Source organism: Macrobrachium nipponense, chromosome 28 (genome assembly GCF_015104395.2).
Source record: "Macrobrachium nipponense isolate FS-2020 chromosome 28, ASM1510439v2, whole genome shotgun sequence".
NCBI classification, from domain to species: domain Eukaryota; kingdom Metazoa; phylum Arthropoda; class Malacostraca; order Decapoda; family Palaemonidae; genus Macrobrachium; species Macrobrachium nipponense.
Window position 1 is genome coordinate 43451594 of NC_087217.1, and position 22029 is coordinate 43473622.

General features: G+C 38.9%; 1 protein-coding gene across 1 annotated transcript in view; it reads left to right on the forward strand.

The window, feature by feature from the left end:
- The first annotated feature begins 4076 nt into the window (after positions 1-4076).
- Positions 4077-22029, forward strand: part of LOC135201693 (epidermal growth factor receptor substrate 15-like 1) — an 81737-nt gene continuing 63784 nt past the window's right edge. The window contains 3 exon segments of the mRNA XM_064230842.1: positions 4077-4142; positions 12251-12385; positions 14320-14463. Of these exon segments, the coding sequence (XP_064086912.1) occupies positions 4116-4142; positions 12251-12385; positions 14320-14463 (306 nt within the window). The 5' untranslated portion in view covers positions 4077-4115.

Sequence of the window (22029 nt, forward strand, 5' to 3'; positions counted from 1 at the left end):
AAAAGAACGTATAATCTTTACACACACACACACACACACACACACACACACACACACACACACACACACATATATATATATATATATATATATATATATATATATATGAACAGATGTTGAGCAATCTTCAGTAGATAACTCAAGATTTTTTTTAATAGTAGAAGAGGTGCATGTGTAAGAATATGTAAATGGAGAGTGACTAGTTTGGTATAAAACTAAGTCTGAGAAAATGATAGTCAGAAATCCAAGCGCTTTCGTCTTTACTAAGACATTGTCAAGGAACGAATGAAATACAATTGGAGAGAAAGGTCTCAGGTACACAACAAGATCAAGAATACCAGATGGTTAATTGTCAAAAGGGTAAAAATTAAGAGATTATCCAGGATTATCGGATATCACACGGTCACAAACCTAAACAGATTTGACCCTAACCGAAATTACAAAGTATCCTTACAGTCCAAAACATGTAAAAACTGAATATATTAATTTTATTGCTTTTATTTATATACAACTTTTTTCATTATGAAGGCATCAACTTTAAATAAACCAAGACTTAAATTTAGAACATTTCCATTATTTGACTTGATGAAACAAGATTCAATGATATTCCTTTTAACTGTGTCATTACATGGGATTAACGCTTTTGCTTGACTCCAGTTAATAAATATAAGCAACAAAATTTATATATTCAGTTTTTACATGTTTTGGACTGTAAGGATACTTTGTAATTTCGGTTAGGAACAAATCTGTTTAGGTTTGTGACCGTGTGATATCCGATAATCCTGGATTAATTTTCCTTTTGACAATTAACCATCTGGTATTCTTGATCTTGTTGTGTACCTGAGACTTTTCTCTCCAATTGTATTTCATTCGTTCCTTGACAATGTCTTAGTAAAGACGAAAGCACTTGGATTTCTGACTATCATTTTCCTGTGGTATTCGCTTATTTAATGATGTCACGTGCAGCTACTGTGATTTTTCAAGCATGCATATATATATATATATAATATATATATATATATATATATATTATCCCTAATTAAAGTCTATTTATAATTAATTTTCTTTAATATTTCAATAGACGCAAAATTCCATTTGCTTGCTGCACGTGACCAGCATATGACAAATCACAGGCTTGTGCAGCTGGGCCGGGAACAGCATGAACAACCTAACAGCATAAAACAGCATCACAGCACTGACGCAGTAGTATACCTCGTGGCTCATGGCGACTAATCTAGATATATTGCTAGAACCACACTGACATCCCCCCATGTTGAATAATATTGACCAGGAACGAGAGAGAGAGAGAGAGAGAGAGAGAGAGAGAGAGAGAGAGAGGTGAAGGCTGGACTAGTTTAAGGGTCCTTATTATTCAGGAAATTAGTCCTCTCGGCCGGCATTCTACTCTCCTCAGATGATCAATTGTACTACTGTTTTCTCTCTCTCTTTCTCGCACTGTTTTATGATAAATATACTCTCTCTCTCTCTCTCTCTCTCTCTCTCTCTCTCTCTCTCTAACAGTGTGGAAAAGTTTAAAATAAAGCTAGACAAAATCATTAGGACGCGTTGAATGAACAGTAAAACCCGCTCCTAGAGATAAGTGAGCACACGATGTCTCCTTGGATGGACTAACAAGTCTTTGAGATATCCTAATCCTTGTAACTCTCTCTCTCTCTCTCTCTCTCTCTCTCTCTCTCTCTCTCTCTCTCTCTCTCTCCATTGGCGCTGGACAAAATTATAAAGTTAGTTGAATTATGTGCATCTAATAACGTATTTTCATTCGGGGAATCATTCTATAAGCAAAAATTCGGGTGTAGTATGGGTAGTCCTTTAAGTCCTGTTTTAGCCAATCTGTACATGGAATACTTTGAAACTACAGTAATAAATGCAATAAAACCCAAAAACATGCTGTGGATGAGATATGTAGATGATATTCTAACATTTTGGGATAATAGGTGGGTCAATTTTAATGAATTCCTTTCAAAATTAAACGCATTAGTGCCCAGCATCAAATTTAAAGTTGAATGGGAAACAGACAACAAAATTCCTTTTCTTGGTATTTTAATAATCAGAGACACGACAGAATACAAATTTACCATGTACAGAAAACCAACGCTCTCACTTTCATACATTCACTACTTTAGCTATCACGACATTACTATCAAGATAGGTGTACCCAGCAATCTGTTCTTAAGAGCCTTACAAATTTGTTCCCCAGATTTCCTGGAAAAAGAATTTGAACTAATTCGTAAGCAACTTCCGTCATTAAAGTATCCTGACCATATAATTGAGAAAGCAATTCACAAAGCAAACGTAATTTTCTACCGACCCCCTCAAAACAAGACCAAAGAGACACCCAACAATAAAATAAAAATTCCTCACCTGGACACGATTAAGACAGTGACTCAGACCCTTGGAAAATCTAACTCTTTTGCATTTACTTACCCAAACACCTTAGCCATATCTCTGATTAACGTCCAACAAAAGACATTCCCCAAGGAAACAGGATATTATGAAATCCCATGCCAGGACTGTGACCAATCTTACATTGGATTTACAGGAAAATCACTTCCCCAGAGATTAACACAACACAAACGGTCAGTAAGGTATGGACAACAGAACTCAGCTATTTTCAACTATATTAATGAACATAACCATAGAATAAACTGGAATTTGTCACATATAATTTATAGCAGCAACTACCGGTACAAGAGTCAAATGATGGAATCGGCCTTAATAAAAGAGAGGCAGGAAATGAACATCTCAAAAGGAGCATGGGATTCAGATGTGATCGACAAGGTTTTCATTCAACCAACGCTTAAGAAAATTAAAGGAAGATTATCAGCGGGGGTGACCTAAATTGGCTTACCTGTGGATGGATCTCTTGGTATAAATACCACCTTTTCTGTAAACTTTTCTCATTTATATACCTGAAGAGAGAGACAGCAGTCTCTGAAACATAGTACTTTTCTCTCTCTATAATGGTGTATATATATATATATATATATATATATATATATATATATATATCTATATATATTATATATATTATTATATATATATTATATATATATAGTATTTATATATGTATGTCTACCACACAACACACCACTAATTAATATATATATATATATAATATTATATATATAAAATAATATATATATATATATATAGATATATATATATATTATGATATATGTATGTATGTATCTACACACACACACACACACACATATATATATTATATCTATATATATATATATATATATATATATATACATCTTACTTTCGAATTCCTTTAATTATAATGCACAACTAAATAAATTAATAGAGACAGAGGCCTATAGGCCTAAAAAGAAACATCCTACATTACGTAAAAACCTCTTAGTAATCTAATTTTCCATTTACGAATAAAAGACGAACTTTTCATTTATAGAATTCACGAAATAGTTCATATCCCTTGAACTTTCTGGTAGGTCGAATTTAAAAAGGCAAAAAAAAAAAAGAAAAGAAAAAATCTGACATTTCGCCATTACTATTACGATCTTAAGACTGAGAATTCCATGGGTGGACGTGCGCACACACGCACCGTAAGCATGCATGACCTATCGATCGTAGTAGTAGTAGTACTATAATTTATGACATGAAATACTATACAACTCAAATTCTCGTGCCCGAGAGTAAAAGGGAATCGCCTCGATTTCACCAAAAAAAGCCGGCTACCCCATTGACCCGAGATGGGTCGCGGGTTTTAATGGGCACGGGGGACGTTCGGGGGGGCATTAAAAGGCATATGGTAATGCCCGGGGAGCTTTTAATCATCAATTATGGTCTAAATCTGTGCCAAAAGCGAAAAGACTGTATCCCTTTCCTATTGATTCGTTCCATTGATTGAATGAATGGACTGTCTTGGGGTGAACATCTTTTGATTTAATGTTTACTTTATGTCGTTGAAAAATGGATAAATTTTGTGAAAAATAGTGATAAAATAATTATTTAAATAATGTACAGCTATAATGAATTTAAGACAGCGCCTATATACAAAGGAAAGAGTAAAATGAAACTGTCGTATTTTCGAAAGGTGTACGGCGCATCTCAGCGAGTGTTATGGCAAGATGGCCTCCCTCCCATCTCCCACCCAGGTAACGAAAATTAACCCATTTCGTCTGTTTGTAGGAGTATTACAACCCTGACGAGGAACCAGGTAAAATACGAGTGTCATATCAACCGAAATCAAAAGGAACCACGACGATACACGAAGGACGGTGACCACAAATCGAGGTCGAAGTCAGACCCGCCTCTCTCTCCTCAGGTCGATGGCGAGAGTCCTGGCCCCCGAAATTGTCATGTTTTGCCCAATTTTACTCCCGAGGACGAGGGTTTAGTGCCCCGGGCGGCCATGGGGCATTGGGCGGGACTTATCGAAGTCTTTTCAGTGCTTAGGACCTTAGAGAACGTCTAATGTCGAGGTAGAAACTCGAGATTGACTGACCGTAGATCGAGTAGACTGGAGTGAGTGGGTGGGATTATTGTATATAATTTAGACTTTTCTCGTTTAGTTGTGGCCATTTTAAATCTCTTAACTTACCGTCATTTTAAATCCTGAGACTTTATTTCATGTCAATTTTAATTCAGCCTTTTGTCCGTGGTTTAGAGGACTAGCTAGGCCACAAGTGACTAAGACTTGACGTAGCCCTTGACGTTTACTAGTACCTACTATTTCCACCCCCCCCAATCCTTGGCTACGATAGAGAGTAGGGCTTAAGTCAGTCTACGCAAAGTTGAAAGTATCCCCTCATAATTTAATTACCAATCGGGCTCCTGAGTATTGATTATGTCACAAAGCCAGATTAAATAGGTTGTAAGCCAAGTCAGGAATACCTGGGTAGGGCTGTTCAGACCCCGTTGGGGGTTAGCCTAGGTGGTGCCTTCAGTGCACCTCATGCAATGCTCTGCGGGCATTTCTTAATGTTCTTTGCAGCATGGCTTTAGCCCTTATCTGCAACACCTCTTGCCCTTTTTGTTGTACCTCCTTTCATATTCTCTCTTCCATTTTACTTTCCACTCTCCCAACGGTTGATTCATAGTGTAACTGCAAAGTTTTCCTCCTGTTGCACCTTTTAAACCTTTTACTGTCAATATCTGTTTCAGCTTTAAATGACCTCATAGGTCCTAGTCCTTGACTTTGGCATAAATTTTGTTTTCAATTCAGGGCTGTTCAGAATAATGGCTAGGGTAGATCTATATATAAACCAGTTATTTTACTGTTGTGATGTCATGATGCATTACGATGGCCTAGGGGTAATTCTAGAGAAAAGCTCTGGAGGTTGACGTGTTTAGTGTTAGCTGCTGGGGGAGGAACGTAAAAACGTAAACAAGAGAGAGTGAATTTTTCAGACATAGGGGGAAACATCAGTACAGGCCAACCCTCATCACGGTAGACGGGTCTTATTCACTCGATATTTAATTGGTGAAACATGAATACAATTGCAACTCTAAGCATACCATTTAAAAGACTGAAGTTTCGTCAACATATTGTGATATATGAAAGCCCCATACGAACTAAAATAAGCATGTGAGCTCTTCGTAAAATATGTTTTCAAGGCAGTTTTGAAATCCAATATGGCGGCTACGTTTTTCATGGACGGTTTCTCATCAGTGACGGACACCATCTTTCCCCAGCCTTCCAGCACTCATTTGAACAATGTTAGCGTATGTATGTAACGTTTATTGATCTTACTCAAGATTGCAGTTGTAATCAGCACAATAAAACAACATTTTGTTGCCTATATTAGTGAAAGTATGAAACTTGTTATTCCCGGGTTATGGTTGGAACTGAATTCATTCTTACCTTGTAATCGGCGGTTTTTATCCTTACTGCCATCACAACTGAAACTCCACAGTGCTTATTTGATTGTTATTATACACATTTTGGTCTCAGTTCACTCCACATTGCACTTTAAACCCGTTGCTGTTCCTGGTTTCTAAGCGCGCGCGCCATAAACACAATTACAAACAGCAGACGACGACAGACGACGAACTGCAAAGTTTTATTCCCTAAACTGTTTACTTTACTCGTTATTTAGTTTAAATTTACATTGTTATTTAAAAATTTTGATTTAATTCATGTATATTTATCCCTTTTTTTGCAACCAAATTACCCCGAAAAATTACAGATATTTCTAACGTAGAATAAAATCAAATGTTTCTAACGTTTTCGTACATCTGGCTGAGAGAAGGGAAGGTGAAGGAAGGAAGAAGGACAGGGGTGGCGGTGGAGGTGGGGGGAGAGGGTAGGTGGAGCTGTTTACTGGTGTGTTCCTATCCATTTCTGGATAATGGAGTTTTGGTCTATTAGTACAAGGACAAGTGTAGTTATCTTTACGATTAGTGATTCACGATACCCTTATAAATTACGGCACTGGGGGTAATGCACTAAAGAAAAATCTCGCTCTGTTACGAGTGTTCGTTACAGAATTAGGTATTGCCCAAAAACGTGCTTGCACTGTCTCTGAAAACCCATAGTAGACATGGCTGCTTAGTTTGTCAATCAAGTTTTTATAACCAAGTATTTTTTACAAGCTAGCTATTGAATAAATTTGTATTTTTCTCAGTCAAAACATATGCCCCTCAATGCTAACTTTCCTCTTTTAACGACTTTCTGGTCATTGCAAATTCGGCCCCATAATTTCTTATGGTGCGAAAACAGACAGAGGCCCATGGACCGAAAACGATTGCGTCACACTACGGCGATAATCCAGCAGTAAAACATCTTCATATATCCAAAAAGTAAATAATAAAGATATATATGCGCATTACGATTATAACAATTACATGTATAGCTGATAACAATCTGCACGAATAACTGGTAAACTGTTCTGCAATGACAGTTGAGTATAGCAATTATTTACAATAGGTACGAAAGTCAAGATGTCGTGACGTCATAATACAGAACTTGAAAGAACGTTCTAATTCAGAAAAATAATTACTTAAATTTGAGTCAGAGTCGAGTTACTTTTTCAATAACGAATATTTTCAAATTAATCATCATAAATATGTAAAATATTGATGTTTTACTACTTATTTAAAAATTAGCCAAGAGCACGCTTCTCGTCATCTTCTACCCCAACAGCTGTTTACGCCTGGCTTGTTGTTGATGAGAAATCGTGTTTCGATTGTTGTGATAAAAGTGCTCCAGCGTCTGTGGGTACAAGTGGTGTGCGGATTTATCACAGGAAATGGTTAGTTTATTGACACAAGCTACTCCGTAAACATCGAGATGGCGTCATCTCTAAATACCTCGAGTTGTAAGTAAAAATGTTGAACGCGTTTTGGTGAGGTTTCCACTACGTTTGAGACCGTTTTCAGTACCCTCTGTTTAAATCTGTTTAAATCTTAAAATTTGGCCTTAATTTCTAACTTTGGGGAAAATACTTACTTCGAAAGGAGAGTAGAGGTCTTTAGCTCCGTTTCTCACCAACAACAAGTCGCGACTGATGCCCATCTCGGGTGTCAGGACGCGTTATAATGTACTTTTTCGGAGGGTGGCTTGCATTGATGGTAGCTGGCCTGCGTGGCCTGCTGTGATGATCTACCCTAGATGCCACCTTCCCGAAAAAGTGCTCGAATTCGTTGCCATGAGCATCAATCAAAAGTTGTGACCCATCCAGGTAGCGCACCGAGACCTGTACACTACTCTCGAAGTAAGTGTTTTCTCCTAAATTACAAAGTAATACAAGCGCTTTTTCAGGAAGTGGCTGCGTTCTGAGATGGGTAACCGCTATGTCGCTGCTTTGTCGTTTATCCTATCTTGGTAAATTTCTCTTATTCTTTGTAAATTATCATAGCTGTACTTAATTGGTTACACCTTTTCTGTATTATTCAGTCAAAAAATATCCCTGTCAAAAATATCTGTGTGGCCTAGTCTGTGCAGATACATATTAGGGTAAAAAACCGCATGGTACAGGGGTGGACCATGTACAATCAATGTGTACAACCCCAAGAAAAGTACATTATAACGCACCCTGACACTCACCGTTTCTCACCAACAAGAAGTCGCGACTGATGCCCATCTCCGATGTCAGGACGTGTTATAATGTACTTTTTTGGGGGTTGTTCACGTTGATCGTACATGGTCCACCCCTGTACCATGCGGTTTTTTACCCTATTGGTGATAGCTTTGGCCACCTCAGACGTAATGGCAGGGTCTTGCTTCATGATTTTGAACAGTAGCCAAGGTCTTGTGTTATATGATGTCAGACTGCTAAGCTTATGTTGTGAATAGGCTGTTCAGTATGTTTCATGTTGAATAATTTGTATACTATATACATAGCATAGGCTTGAATGGGTAGATAAAAGCAGTAAAGTCAGTAAGCTCCATGCTGTGGACATCCTTGGACACTAGCCAAACAACCCTAACCTAACCCAACTGGTTGGGTAAAATTCTAATACCATTTAATTTGTCACCTAATAGTATATGATCAATATGTATTTGTATTTTCACAGTTATTTGTACATATAGACTAAAATGATTTAAGGTAGAATGAAACCAAAAAGCAGTGAATTGAATTAATAGATATGGTTTAAAATGTATAAATTGTTAGATAATTTGTTAAAAAAATATATGGTTCATGTATATAATCAGTAACTGTTAACAAGCATATACATATAGGATAAAGATATGATAAGGCCAATTGGGGAGGCGTTCCCCCTAGCACTACCACCTCACAATCTGTTGGAGGGAGAAGTAAATTGTAAAGGTGAGCTGCAGGATTACATCCCATCCTAATCTTGCCCACTGTTAGCACATTCCTTACTTGAAGTTTGGAACATATATCGTGGAGAAACACATTTTTTCATCTCGTCCTAATTTTGGTAACTGCATAAAAGAGAGATTTATCAGGTTAAGGAATTACTTTCAGTTGAATAAAGTGCATTTTGACAGATTCCACTGATAAAAGCTATGAATATTTTATGATTACCTTCAGTGCTTCTGGTATACATGGCAGCCATTGTTACAATGGAGGAAATTGGTTCAAGTTATTGTGCACAATAACAGTGCCATGAAAAGAAGAGAGAATACAACAAATGCTACTGTATTCTGGATATGCTACAAGATGTTAAGGTTTCCCAAACAATGTCCGAAGTGGCAGAACGCCCTGAAAGCAAGAGCAAAGGTCTGAGAGAATGGTAGACATCATTTATACTTTGATAGGTGAAGACACCTTATTCCTCAGCTGTCCCACCCCATTCTACATTACGGAAAGCTTGAAAATTAAAAGCGTTTTACCCCCTTTTGACATCGCTTTTCTCGCTGGCAAAAAATTAATTACATGTTAACTCCTGCCTAACCTATCAAAAGTTGCTGTGACCTAGACTCTTCACAGTAAATGAGTCTCAAAATGGCTACGTAGATGTGGTTTTGTATCCTCATAAGAGTATATGGTGAATTTTCAAGAAGTTTTATACTATTCCACCTTAACCATCAGTTGCTGTGCTGCCATTGGAAAAGTAATGTTGCACATCTGTGCCTGTTGGTGGGTCCTTACAGCCCCATCACTAGCTAGTGCTTAACTTATAAGCCTTGTTATCAAGCTTCAATGACTGAACCAGCTGTTGCATAAGCTAACCATATAAAAGACTTTGGGTTTGTATAAATAGGATTAATGTAAAATATAAAAAGTTTGCCATGTTTACCTTACTGTACTTTTGCAGACTTGGCTGCAATTATTCAAGATTTTCTTTTGTTATGACTAGGTTGCGTAACATGTACCCAAGGCATTAGATAGTTTATTTTATTAGAGTCTAATCCAGATTTGGTTTTTAGTGTGACTTTGTTTGAAAGAAGACATAGAGGAATTATTGAATGTGAGAGTTGAATGATGAATTACATTTTGCAAGGAATGAATCAGTGTTACTGGGACCATATTAAACATCAGAGCTTCCAAATATAATTATTAGGTTAGGTTTTGAAACACAATTCATTCAGTTTTATTGTGGTTATTATGGAATAAGTGTTAAAGGAATATAGAATATGCATCAAAAGGGAATCATGTTTGTGGAGGAAAACTTTATCTTTGCTTGTGACCAGGGTTATGGGTAGTTGTTGGTCATTGTGTCTTAGCAAGCTATCAGAACAAAATGTGGTCAGGGGAATACTATTTTAAGATACGTAAAAATATTGAAAGTTAGACTTAATTGGTGTAAAGCATATTATAGGTTTAGTGATTGTCTGTGAAGTGTTGCCAGGTTTTTGAACCTTCTGGGAAATAATTGTTGCCCACATTGATGCATATACACTACGGTATTACGTATTCGGCAATTTTAAGGTAAATTTTTATCTTCTGATAATAAACTCGTATGAATATTTGTCAGTACAGTAATACCTATTCACAGTGTAAAAAGTAATTTTCACGATCCAAGCACAAGCAAGAGAGCATGTCTGGGTTTTGGGGCTATTTCATAGTTTTCACAGGTGTTCGGTGCTCATTTGAAAGGTGCAAGTGTTCATACGTTGTAAAGAAACTGCATCTTTGATGCAAATGAGGTAGTTTGCAGTGGTTTTGCTTCTTTGTGTACGGTGTAAAGATCTTCAACTATTAATATGAGTAGGCATCACCTGGTGATAGAAGGTCATGAGACTTTATTTTGAGAAGAATCGGGTTAGAATATTTGTGAAATGCTGATGCAGGTAGAAAATTGCTGAACAGTAATAGTTTTTTATTCTCTTAAATGAGAGGCATTCAGCTGAACAGCTTTGTATGTAAATGACAGTAAGTGCTGATGCCAGTTATTAATTAAACCGAAATGGCAGAACCATCTAACAAATGAGTAAATTGTGAGTTTTTTCATCCAATTATGGAAAACGTTTATTCATTTATTCAGTTTTGTTTGGAAAGTAATGGGAAAACTTCAACTTCAAGTTTGTGATAATTTAATTTTCATACAGAAATTATTTGGGAAAATACTGCAGCCAAAATGTCAAATGTGTAGATTATAAATAAAACAAAATCTTTGCAATCAGCCACTGCAACTGCGCGCACACAGTGGTACTTCTTTTCTTGTCGCATAAACCAGGTCTCCCGTCCTTTCCGTTTTGAATGGCAATGATGTTTGTGGCACTGAACTAGTTTTGTCCAGAGTTGTGAATTGTTTACCCCAAAATAATGAGGTCCATTTTTGCTGAACCCCATGGGATGGAAGTACTATCTTTGCACTGCATGAGGTGTACTGTAGGCATCACTTGAGGTTTGTTGCAGTGTCTTTTGGCTCCTAGCTGCAATCCCTTTTATCCTTTTTACTCTACCTCTATCCTTATTCTTTCCTCCGTTTTAATTTCCATCCTCTCCCAACAGTTGATTCTTAGTGCAATTGCAAGGTTTTCCTCCTGTTACAATTTTCAAACCTTTTTTCAGTCAGTTTCCATTATATCACTGAATATGTGAGAGATTTTATCTGATAGCTCTTCAAATAATTAGTACAGTATAACATTTTATGTATAAATTAAATACATAATATATATTCTGCACAGTGTGTGTTTGGTAAAAGTTTATTAAAGCATTGTAGATTATCTTTCTTGCAGGGTATTGGTATTTATTAATAGAAGAAAGGTCTTTTATTGCATTCTGATATATTTAAGTATATAGTACAAATCTTCAGGACAATTATTGGACCTAACTATTATCTATTTCTGTCATTATTTGTGAAGTGAGTGTTATCATGATGCTGTAATGACCCAAAGCAGATAAAATGTAAAGATCTTATCCAGATGGTATCAGCCGTCTGTATTTTTATCTATGCTATAGTACTTTTATCAAGGCCAAGGAAGTCTATGATAGGTTTGGAATGCATAAATAAAGTAGATGACTTGACATGCAGGGGCTAGGTTGCTGTATTCATAATAAGGATGAATTTGTATAACTTGATTTTTATTAGAGAACATTGATTATTATTGGATAATCTGCCTTCCCAAGATAAAGTAAAGAAAGATGATTCAAAATTGACTTTTGTAAAAGATCTTACAGTACAGTATGTATCATGAAATGACTTACACATTACAAGTTTTATCGCTGCTAGGATTAGCATTGGTTATTCACTGATGCTACGTTACTACTTAGTATGCAGGAGGTTCCCGAGAAGTAGGGCGATGAGTAATCCTATGGCTCTTGTCATGACAATCTGGCTGGGAGTTATAGGAATGCTTATAGTAACATTCACTAGTTCGCTGAAGTTTGTCTTTGTCTTTTCCCAGGTGGCGGGAGACCAGGCAGGTATCTTCGAAGCATGGTACAGAAAAGTTGACCCAACAGGTGTTGGTACAATCCAGGCTGTACCAGCTGCTGGTTTCTTAAAGAAGTCAGGATTAAATGATAATATTCTGAGTAAAGTAAGTGGTGGAATCATTTGAAAACTCATGTTAATATCATAATTTTTATTATTGTAAAAATTAAAGTTAAGGTCACTTGTGAATATTTGAAGAAATATTTTAGGTTATTTATTTGCACTGCCAGTAATTTTGAGTATTAATAATTGTGTTTAATTCATACTGAACTTGTGTGTGTGTTTTATAGAACTTGATTACATACAGTGTACAGTTTTCTCACAGATGACCAGTTAAATTTGACATTGTTGTTGGTCTTGAAAATAATAATTGGTGAAAAGTTCATGAATCGTTTAGAAAAGTGTGTGTTATCTTTGTGATCAGATAACCTTGGTTTTTCACTGTCAGAAATAAGACTCGAGAAGAGCTCTTTGTGGTGTTGACGTTCATGTGTTTTGCAGTGATGCTGAGCTGTCAGGAGCTGTTGTAGTGAATACACATTCTGTGTCGCTCTGATTACCCCTAAAGGTTACCAAGTGTGCTTCTGTGAAGGATCTTTTGGTTTTTAAGTGATGCACTGTTGAAATCTTGACAGACATTGCTGGTCACCAAAATTATTATCTGATGTTTGATACAGATTTCATTAAGAGTTTTGTCATGGTTGCTTACAGTGGAAGGTATTTTGGTTGGGTAGAATCATATTGTACATGCAGACATGGCTGTAAGTGGATATTTTCACATGAATTATAATCCGATTGCTCTTTGGTAAATTGAATAATCTACTACCGAGATGTTACTTTATATTAAAAGATATTAATGCTTGTTGTATCGCATAGTTTTGCCATATATAGTGTCGTATATTCTTGATAGGGTATCTCATTGTAAACTAATGAATGAAACCTAGTTTAGTATTATCGGTATTGAATATTTAGTGCTAAGTATCTAATTTTGTAGTTTTTTGAGTGCAAAATATTTTTATGGATTCAATTAATTCATATTGGTGTCCAGTTGAAAAGTCTCTCTTGGGTAAGCTTTCTTAAACAATTTGGGTGTTAAATGTTTAGTGCTATACATCAAATTTTGTTATTTTTTGTGTGCAGTGTTTGTATAGATTTAATTAAATAATTTTGATGTAATTGAAAGGGGCTGCTTTTATAGGCTTTCTGAAAAGTTTTAGTTTCCAAAAGGTTTATGAATGACTAACATAATAGGTAGGACAGTGACCACTGACTCTGAGGGCACCATCCTGCCTGTCTGTATGTCTTCCTGTTCTGCGCCCTTGAGGGAACAGGAAGAAGGTTCACTTGTCTTCCTCCTTTGACTCCCTTACCTGCGGAAGGCCCCATATGAGGGCTCTTTTCAGCATCCCTTTGGCTTCCAGCTACAACCCCTTTCAGTCCTTTTACTGTATGTCATACATTCATGTGCTCTTTTTTTCTTTGCTATCCACTCTATCCTGTGAGGTTTTCCTCCTGTTAAAGTCAGTCCCCGGGTTACGACGGGTTTGGCTTACGACGTTCCGAGGTTAAGGCGCTTTTCAATTATATTCATCAGAAATTATTTCCAGGGATACAACGCATGTTCCAGGTTTACGACACCTACAACACTGATCTGGCAGATGGAATATGACACCAAAAATGCAAAATAATCAATATTTGAAGTTTTTTTTGATGAAAAATGTAATTAGAAAGCAGTTTACATAGTTTTCAATGCACCCAATGCATTAAAAGTAAGGTTTTCTTAGTATTTTTGATGATGTTCCGGCTTACGACGCATCTCAAGAAAGGAACCCCCATCGTAACCTGGGGACTGCCTGTACACCTTTCAAACCTTTCCCCCTCTCAATTTCTCTTTATGCACTGCTGCTTATCAGAAAGCCAGACCACCAAAAGTGTTTGTTAAATTCAGGTGGTACTGAATTTTATTGTTTGTGTTGAATTGAGGTGCTACTGTAGTACTTTATCGGTTGGAAACTGACGTACGATTTTTATTTTTTCCAGATATGGGACCTCAGTGATCCTGGTGGCAAAGGCTATTTGGATAAGGCTGGGTTGTTTGTAGCCTTGAAAATGGTGGCCTTAGTACAAAACGGCAAGGAGCCGAACATTGCTAATGTTAATATACCTACGCCCCCTCCGAATATGGTATGTCATTGCTTTTTTCCAAAGTTAAAAAGAAATTTTCATACAATCAACTTACCTGTCAGATATATACATAGCTAAGACTCCGTCGTCCCCGACAGAAATTCAAATTTCGCGGCACACGCTGCAGGTAGGTCAGGTGATCTACCGTCCTGCCCTGGGTGGCAGGATTAGGAACCATTCCCGTTTTCTATTCATATTTTCTCTGTCGCTTGGAATGTAAACAACGTTTGCAGTTCCTCCTGACTTGATTTTTGAATTTCATCGCCATCGATCTTCTGGGCTATCTTTTGCAGGGAAGTACTGGATCTTTGGTTTGGCATACGCATATTAATTTGTTTTAATAACTTTGGCTTCGAAAATTTCGAAGAATTGTTTACGTTTAACTACCGAACTTTTCGGTAGACACTCACATAGTTTGCAAGAAGGGAAATTTTAATATTTATTCATAATAATGTGTAGTAAATGTTAGAATTGATTGAGTTAACTTCCTTCTGGAGGAAGTCAGGAATAGTATTAGTTATGCTTCCTTTAGAAGTTTTTATAGCTCTCGTACTAACGAGCAGTTAGAGCATTAACAATACTAGTAGTGTTGTATCCTCATCTCCTTCTTACTTCACAGAATCTTCAATTTCATATTGCAATTGAAGACTAAGGAATGTAGCTCAAAATACGAGCTATTGAAAGGTAAGAAGTGATTTTAGTGTTCCCAGTGCAGTGGAGGGTGCGTTCTGATCGGCTCTGTTTCGCTCCCAGGCCTAGACCTCTTCCAAGCTCACATACCCAGAGGAGAAGGAAAGTCGAAAGCCTTACGGAGGTTATGGAGAATCCCCACCGATCAGGCGTCCCCTTGGCAGGATCTGTAGAACGTCCCAGACTGCCAAGTTCGCCATTGGAAAGGCGTCCTAAAATAGTAGAGGGTGCGTCCGATCGGCTCTGTCTCGCTCTCAGGCCTAGACCTCTTTCAAGCTCACAAGCCCAGAGGAGAAGGAAAGTCGAAAGCCTTACGGAGGTTATGGAAAATCCCCACCGATCGGGCGTTCCCTCGGCAGGATCTGTAGAACGTCCCAGACTGCCAGGGATAGCCATTGGAAAGGCATCCTTAAATAAGTGCATCTCTTCTTCCGTTTCTTCATCTTACATCCGAAAAGACGAAGAATGTACATGTTTGGAGTTCGGACGATCGGCACGTTCTCTGAAAACTAAGAGAACACTGAGCGAGAGGCTGAGAGCCAGCCTACAAGCTAGTGCGAGCCACGTTCCAACAGCCAGCAGCGAGCCGCGTTCCAACAGACTAGCATGAGCCGCGTTCCAACAGACTAGCGCGAACCTCGTTCATACAGATAAACGCGAGCTGCGTTCCAGCAACTGAGCGCGAGCTGCGTTCCAGAACTTTTTTTCTTGGCGCAAGGCGCCTTCAAAGAGAAAACAGACGGCTAGACTGAGGAGCCTTATAGTAGAGTGGCAATCAGATGGATGCTTCCATTGAACGTTTACTGGCAAGAGGCTCGTAAAAGAAGACTAGAGGCGCTCGGAACTATCAGGGCGCACGGGACCTTCCACGCAAGCGGAACGTTCCAGGAGCGAGTCTCCTTTCTAGCGTGCGGAACATTCCAGGCGCGCGGAACTATCCAGACGCCAGGCGCTAGGCGCAAGGATCCAGGCGCCAGGCGTCAGAATATTCCAAAATCTTCATTTGAGAGAGAGGTCAGTTGCGAGACTCCTCTTTGAGTTTTTTAACTTTAGCAACTTTCCCCTGGCAAATGTGCAAGATGTCGCACAGGCGGCCGTTGTTTTTGTCAGAAGGATTCTGATACTAAGAGAAGCCCCTTTTCATTATTCAGAAGACTCCTGTGTTAGGCAGTTCCTCTCAATGCGGACACTCTCCTTCATCCATGCTCTTCCCTCATTTTGAGGAGGCAAGAGCTTTGGGAGTTTTTCTTAATAAGAATCTCATCGACGTTTGGGTATGATGGCGGATAGGAAATATCTACTTCCTTCCGTAAACCCTAGTGATGAACAGGAATTCTGTCTCTTCCGCGATTTATGAGGAAATCACGAAGATTTAAAGAGTTCCTGGATTAACTTCCTTCCTTAAGGATATATATATACTCTCTATCGCTCTATTAACGAAAAGAACGAAGATAGTAGAAGGTAGTAGAATTTCTGCTGTATGAGAATACGATACGGTCAAATCATAAACACATAACGTAGTTACTTCTTTGCTGTGCAACTCAATTACCAGTATCCTTCTACGACTTCCCTAGGAAGGACTACGCTTAAAGGGATTGTTAAGACAACACCTACTTAGCTTCTAGATTTATCGAAGTCTTGTTTTGCTTAAATATGCTTTAAGGGGGCCGGCCGGCTAATGCCGTTTTTTAACGACAGGACTTTGACATTCATACCACTTAATAAGGTGACTTGGGACATCTCCAAACCGCATATGATTTTCGCCTCTGACCTTCGGTTTTGTGACGCCAGTGCGATTTATCCCGAAAATAACCACTTTTCAAATTCTATCTCCTCCCTTGATATTTAATATTAAGACCTGGGATTACTACCATATATAGACCTGATGTAGACCTCCAATCGAATGGAGAGTTTTTTTTTCTAAAAGTCATTTTTTTGCTAGATATGAATTTTTCAATATGGTAAAAAAATAAACCCTATAAATCACGAGAAAAAAAAAAAAAATTTATAAAAAAAAAGACGAAACAAAAATTGGAAAAAAGGGCTCTATTTGGTTGTTCTATAATGTCTTTCTGAGTTATATACCAAATTCCAATGTTATAGCTTTAAAACTAAGTGAGGAGATAGACTCTGAAGGTCAATAAGTATAGTTTTGAGATACGGGCGTTCAAAGTTTTCCTTCGTATTTCTATAGAGACAATGTTAATAAATAATGATTATTATGAATGTATATTTGTTTTTTGTGTATTAATAAACCAAAACTATTTTATTTATCATAATTTAATCATAAATGATGATCCCTTTGCTCATATATCGTAGCCTGGGGCACTGCTTGAGTCAAGATGGGGCACTCCTTCCTACGTAACACCCTCTCTCCCCTTCACTAACTCGGCTTATTACAGCGAATTTTCTTCTTCTGTATGTTAGCGAGATGTTTTCCTTGTATTTTCCTCTTTGGCGTGATGACATTCTTGCCGAAACAGAGATAAACAAACATAAATGCAGGAGAATGTCAGAGGTGAAACTCGAAGATGTACTCTCTTTTTACAAAGACAATTTAATAAATCATGATTATTATGAATTTCATAGTCCATTTTGGGTATTAAAAAACCAAAACTATGTTATTTATCATAAATGAAGATCTCTTTGCTCAAAGATCGTAGCCTTGGGCATAGTGTGACGTGTGCTGTCAGGCAATGAAGGGGGAAAGGGGGCGTTACTAAGCAACCCTCCCCTCTCTCTTCACTAACTACGCGTATATTATGATATTCTGTAATAATGCTTGAGTGATTTTTCTTCGTCTGTATGTTAGCGAGATGTTTTGCTTGTCTTTTCCTCATTGGCATGATGAACTTCTTGCCGAAACATTCATAAACATACGTGAAAGCAAGCGAAAGTCACGAGGTGAAACTCGAACGTGTAATCTACTTGAAGTCTATGGTCGCACTGATTCATGGTTGAACCAGATACTCGCTTCTGCGAGCCACGGAATCTCTACAGATGCCATTTCTCACAATTTCTTTGCCAATAATTATCAAAATTTACGATAACAGAAGAAATATTGCATTTTCTTGTATGGATGAATGTTTTAGGCTTATTGAGTTATGTTTACTAATTACCTTGTAACTACGAAAGTAAGAGGAATTTTGACGAAATATTTCGTATACGTATTCTCAATTGCCATATGAAGCTCCATGAATTTTTTCATGACTTTGCATTTTTCGCCCTATACCACTGTATATAGGGGTTCCGGCCGGCCCCCTTAATAAGAACTTCCTGAAGTTCGATAATAATTTTATAAGATTCCTTTATTAAATGGAGTAGCTGGCAACTCTGGAAGAGTAAGGCCAGACGGCTAACGGAGACTGCTTTCGCTGAGAGCCTGAGACGGTGAGACCAACGCAGTACCATGTAGGTGTCAGTCATGAGCGGTTGGGTTTATCTCTCTCTCCTGCGGGATGGAATAACTATCCGTATCTCTCCCCTACAATCGCGGTCTTAACCTCGGATTGAGGGGATAGTTAAGCTAACATAAAATATTGTATGCCTTTTGCTAAGAAGCTTTCAATAAGAGAGTTAGTACAACCTTTCAATGCTGTTTGCCGTAGGTAACATTATTAAAGGATTCTATCGCAGCAGAACATTATATTATATAATGCTCTCAGGCTTACGAAAGCATAGCTTATTAGAGTACCTGCTCAGAAGAAGATGGATGAGTCGGATGGGAAACATTCTCTTTGTGGCAGAACTTGTTTCCCTGAATGGACTATACTACGTATATAAAGTTTTTTTCCTACTAAGAACGGAATTAACATGTGAAAGGATGTCGGGTACCATAAAGGCACAGGTGTTCTGGCACATAACCTAAAAAGAATTAGAAGAAAGCGCCAGCCTGGTGCATACCAGCCTGGCACATAGCGCTAGAAGTGCCAACCTGGTAAATTGCGCCAGAAGCGCCAGCCTGGCGCAGTGAGCCAAGAGCACCATCCAAGATTTTCTCGTTTTAGCGAGTTATTAACCTAAGAGTCCAGTAGCCTCTCGGACACCAGGCTCGGTAACGGCAAGATTCGTTCCTGATTTCGTTACCCATTTAATCACTTAGGCCAATTCCACGACTCTCTCATATCGCAAAGAGCATCGAGAATCTCTTTTTTCGCTCCTGTTCGCGTTAACAAAGAGAACCTTCTTGATCGACGATAATAACTGTTAACATGTTTAACATTTATTGGAAAGAGTTGTGAGAACCTGCGGAAAGTCTTCTTCATAGATCTCTTAGTAAGGTAGGAGACGAACAGGCTTCCTATAGACTGCTTCCTTTTCCTCGAACCAAGAGAGGTAGCAATATACGCCATCTTTATTTTATTTTTAGAAAGGGGAATAAACTTTAGTCTTTTTTTCCCCTAAATATAAATTATTTGCAGAATTTAAGATAAAGGGCGTCAAAGAAAGAGAAGATAATACTTTATGCCTCATTTTGGCCTTAGAGAGGTTGGATTCACAGAGGTCACGTTCTTCTCACAGCATGTTTTGGAAATCTTTTCCAAGACAGTCTGAATATTCTATCAGCATCTATTATAAATGGACCTTAACAACCTCTCCACTCTGAGTCTGTCTGCGTGTAGACTGACCAGAAGTGGACATGAATGAGAGGATTTTTCAAGGTAAATGACATTAGTCATAGACAAGATATAGAATTGCTGCAGATCATGCTAGAGGGAATGAGGAAGCTGTCCTCTTCCGATACCTCTGTGAACCACATAGCGGTTTTTTCTCCACTTTCAGAGGGAAGAATCACCTTTGTATATATCTGCTATCAAAGAACGCAGTAAAAGGCTATACTCTGTCTCTGTAAAGGGATTGGAGATAGCAGAGGATTAAGATCATCGTGATCTTATACGATACCTCAATATGACAAGAGTAGGATATCATGTACTTCTAATGGGATCTTTTTTGTGGACACAGATTCTATGTTCTGACAAGATGGAACTGCTCCTCATCAAACTTCTTTGAGAAATTTTTATGAGGGAATTCTTTGTTTCTCTTGGTCCCAAACGATCAAGAAGACAAGTGAATTTTTTGAGCATTGGAATCTTGCATCAGATTCTATGGAGATTAGGCAATGGGTTCTTGCCAGCATAGTATGTCTGGCAAAAGAACTAAAACCCCCTATTCCTGATTCAATGTTTTCAGATAGAGGTTTCGTTGTCCAGGCAGGGTACTTACGTTTTCATCTACAGTAGAATGGTTAAAACGTTTGCCTACAGAGTCTTTGGAATGCGATGACGGCTCGAAATGCTTCCCAGAAGGTGTTCAGAGGGATACATAAAGAGCTAGAAATCAGGAGTACTCCCAATTTCAGCTCGGAGTCTCCTTCGACTTCCAAGCTTCTTCCCTTCCTTCGGACAAGGATAGGGAAGATTCTGCAACGAGAAGCCCCTTCAACAGGTAAGAAGAGATCTCATGAGAAAGGGAAGTACTCAAGAAGGATCCTCCTCGGAGGAAGACTCTTATCTCTCAGACTGTTAGTTATCCTATCGTATACTGGATGTAGCTGACTACAATCACCTCCCCTTGCCGGAGAGGCAAAGCTCAAAGTGGAAGAATTTCTTCCACCCTTCTCCAGTCTTGTGATTTACTATTGTGGATGTTCAGGACTTTCGGACAATGTAGCGCCAACCAGGAGCCTTATGCTAAAACAGGCGTAAAAAACACCAGAGGCAGACAGCCCCAAGAACACTGTCATTGTCTGATGAGGAGAAAGACCGGGCCTACAACCTGACACAGATGCGCTAGATGCGAACATATAGGACAGATAAGCGTGTCCGATGTGGACATGGCCAGACATCCTCGAGAGACTACCAAGCTCGAAGCTCCGGCAAGTGGGGAGGAGCCAACCAGGCGTGAGGCGCCAGGCAGGCGCGAGGCGCCAGGCAGGAGCGAGGCGCCAGGCAGGCGCGAGGTACCAGCCAGCCGCGAAGCTCCAAGCAGGCGCAAGGCGCGAGGCGCCAGGCAGGCACAAAGCGCCAACCTGGCGCAAGACGCCAGCCAGGCGCAAGGAGCCAGCCAGGCGCGAGGAGCCAGCCAGGCGCGAGGAGCCAGCCAGGCGCGAGGAGCCAGACAGGCGCAAGCCAGGCTCTAGGCGCGAATCTCCAGCTAAGGCGCAAGGCGTCAACCAGATGCGAGGCCCCAGTCAAGCGAAAGGTACCAGACAAGCGCTAGGCTCCAACCAAGAGCGAAGCACCAGCCAGGCGCGAGGTTCCTGCCAGGCTTCAGGCTTCAGACGAGAGAGATCCATTTCAAGAAAGCCCTGGTCTACTTTGAAACATGGAGATCTCCTAAGCAATTCATAAGTGACTTGATTCCTTCAAACAGCTGAGGATTAAAAGCGCAGGAAGTGCGCGCTTTTGCAAATTCTTGTTCTTTACATAACAATATGTCATATAAGACATATTAGCTGTGTTGTACGGTAGAGGCAACTCTGTGTTGACTTCTCATTACACAAAGGATGTCAAGTTAACCTACGAGAGATCCTTCTCTTTTGGTTTATACGTTTCTGCGGATACGTTACTGGGATAAGGAGCCGACACTGATCCTTAACTTTGAGTTAAAGTTATTTAACTTAGTGAAATTATTGGGGTTTTTGAAAGGAGTGTGGGGATAACTCTTTTCAATTTGAGCGCGAACCCTCATGTTAGGATCAGGTGATCGGGATCGGTGTTGCGCTCCTTCATAAGGTGTATTGTCATAGAATTGGTCCATTACCCATTGACAAAGTCCTTTCAGGCTCTGCCGAGTAAGCGGTTCATACCCCATTGGCAGACCCACAAGAACTCTTAGCAATATACGCCATCTTTATTTTATTTTTAGAAAGGGGAA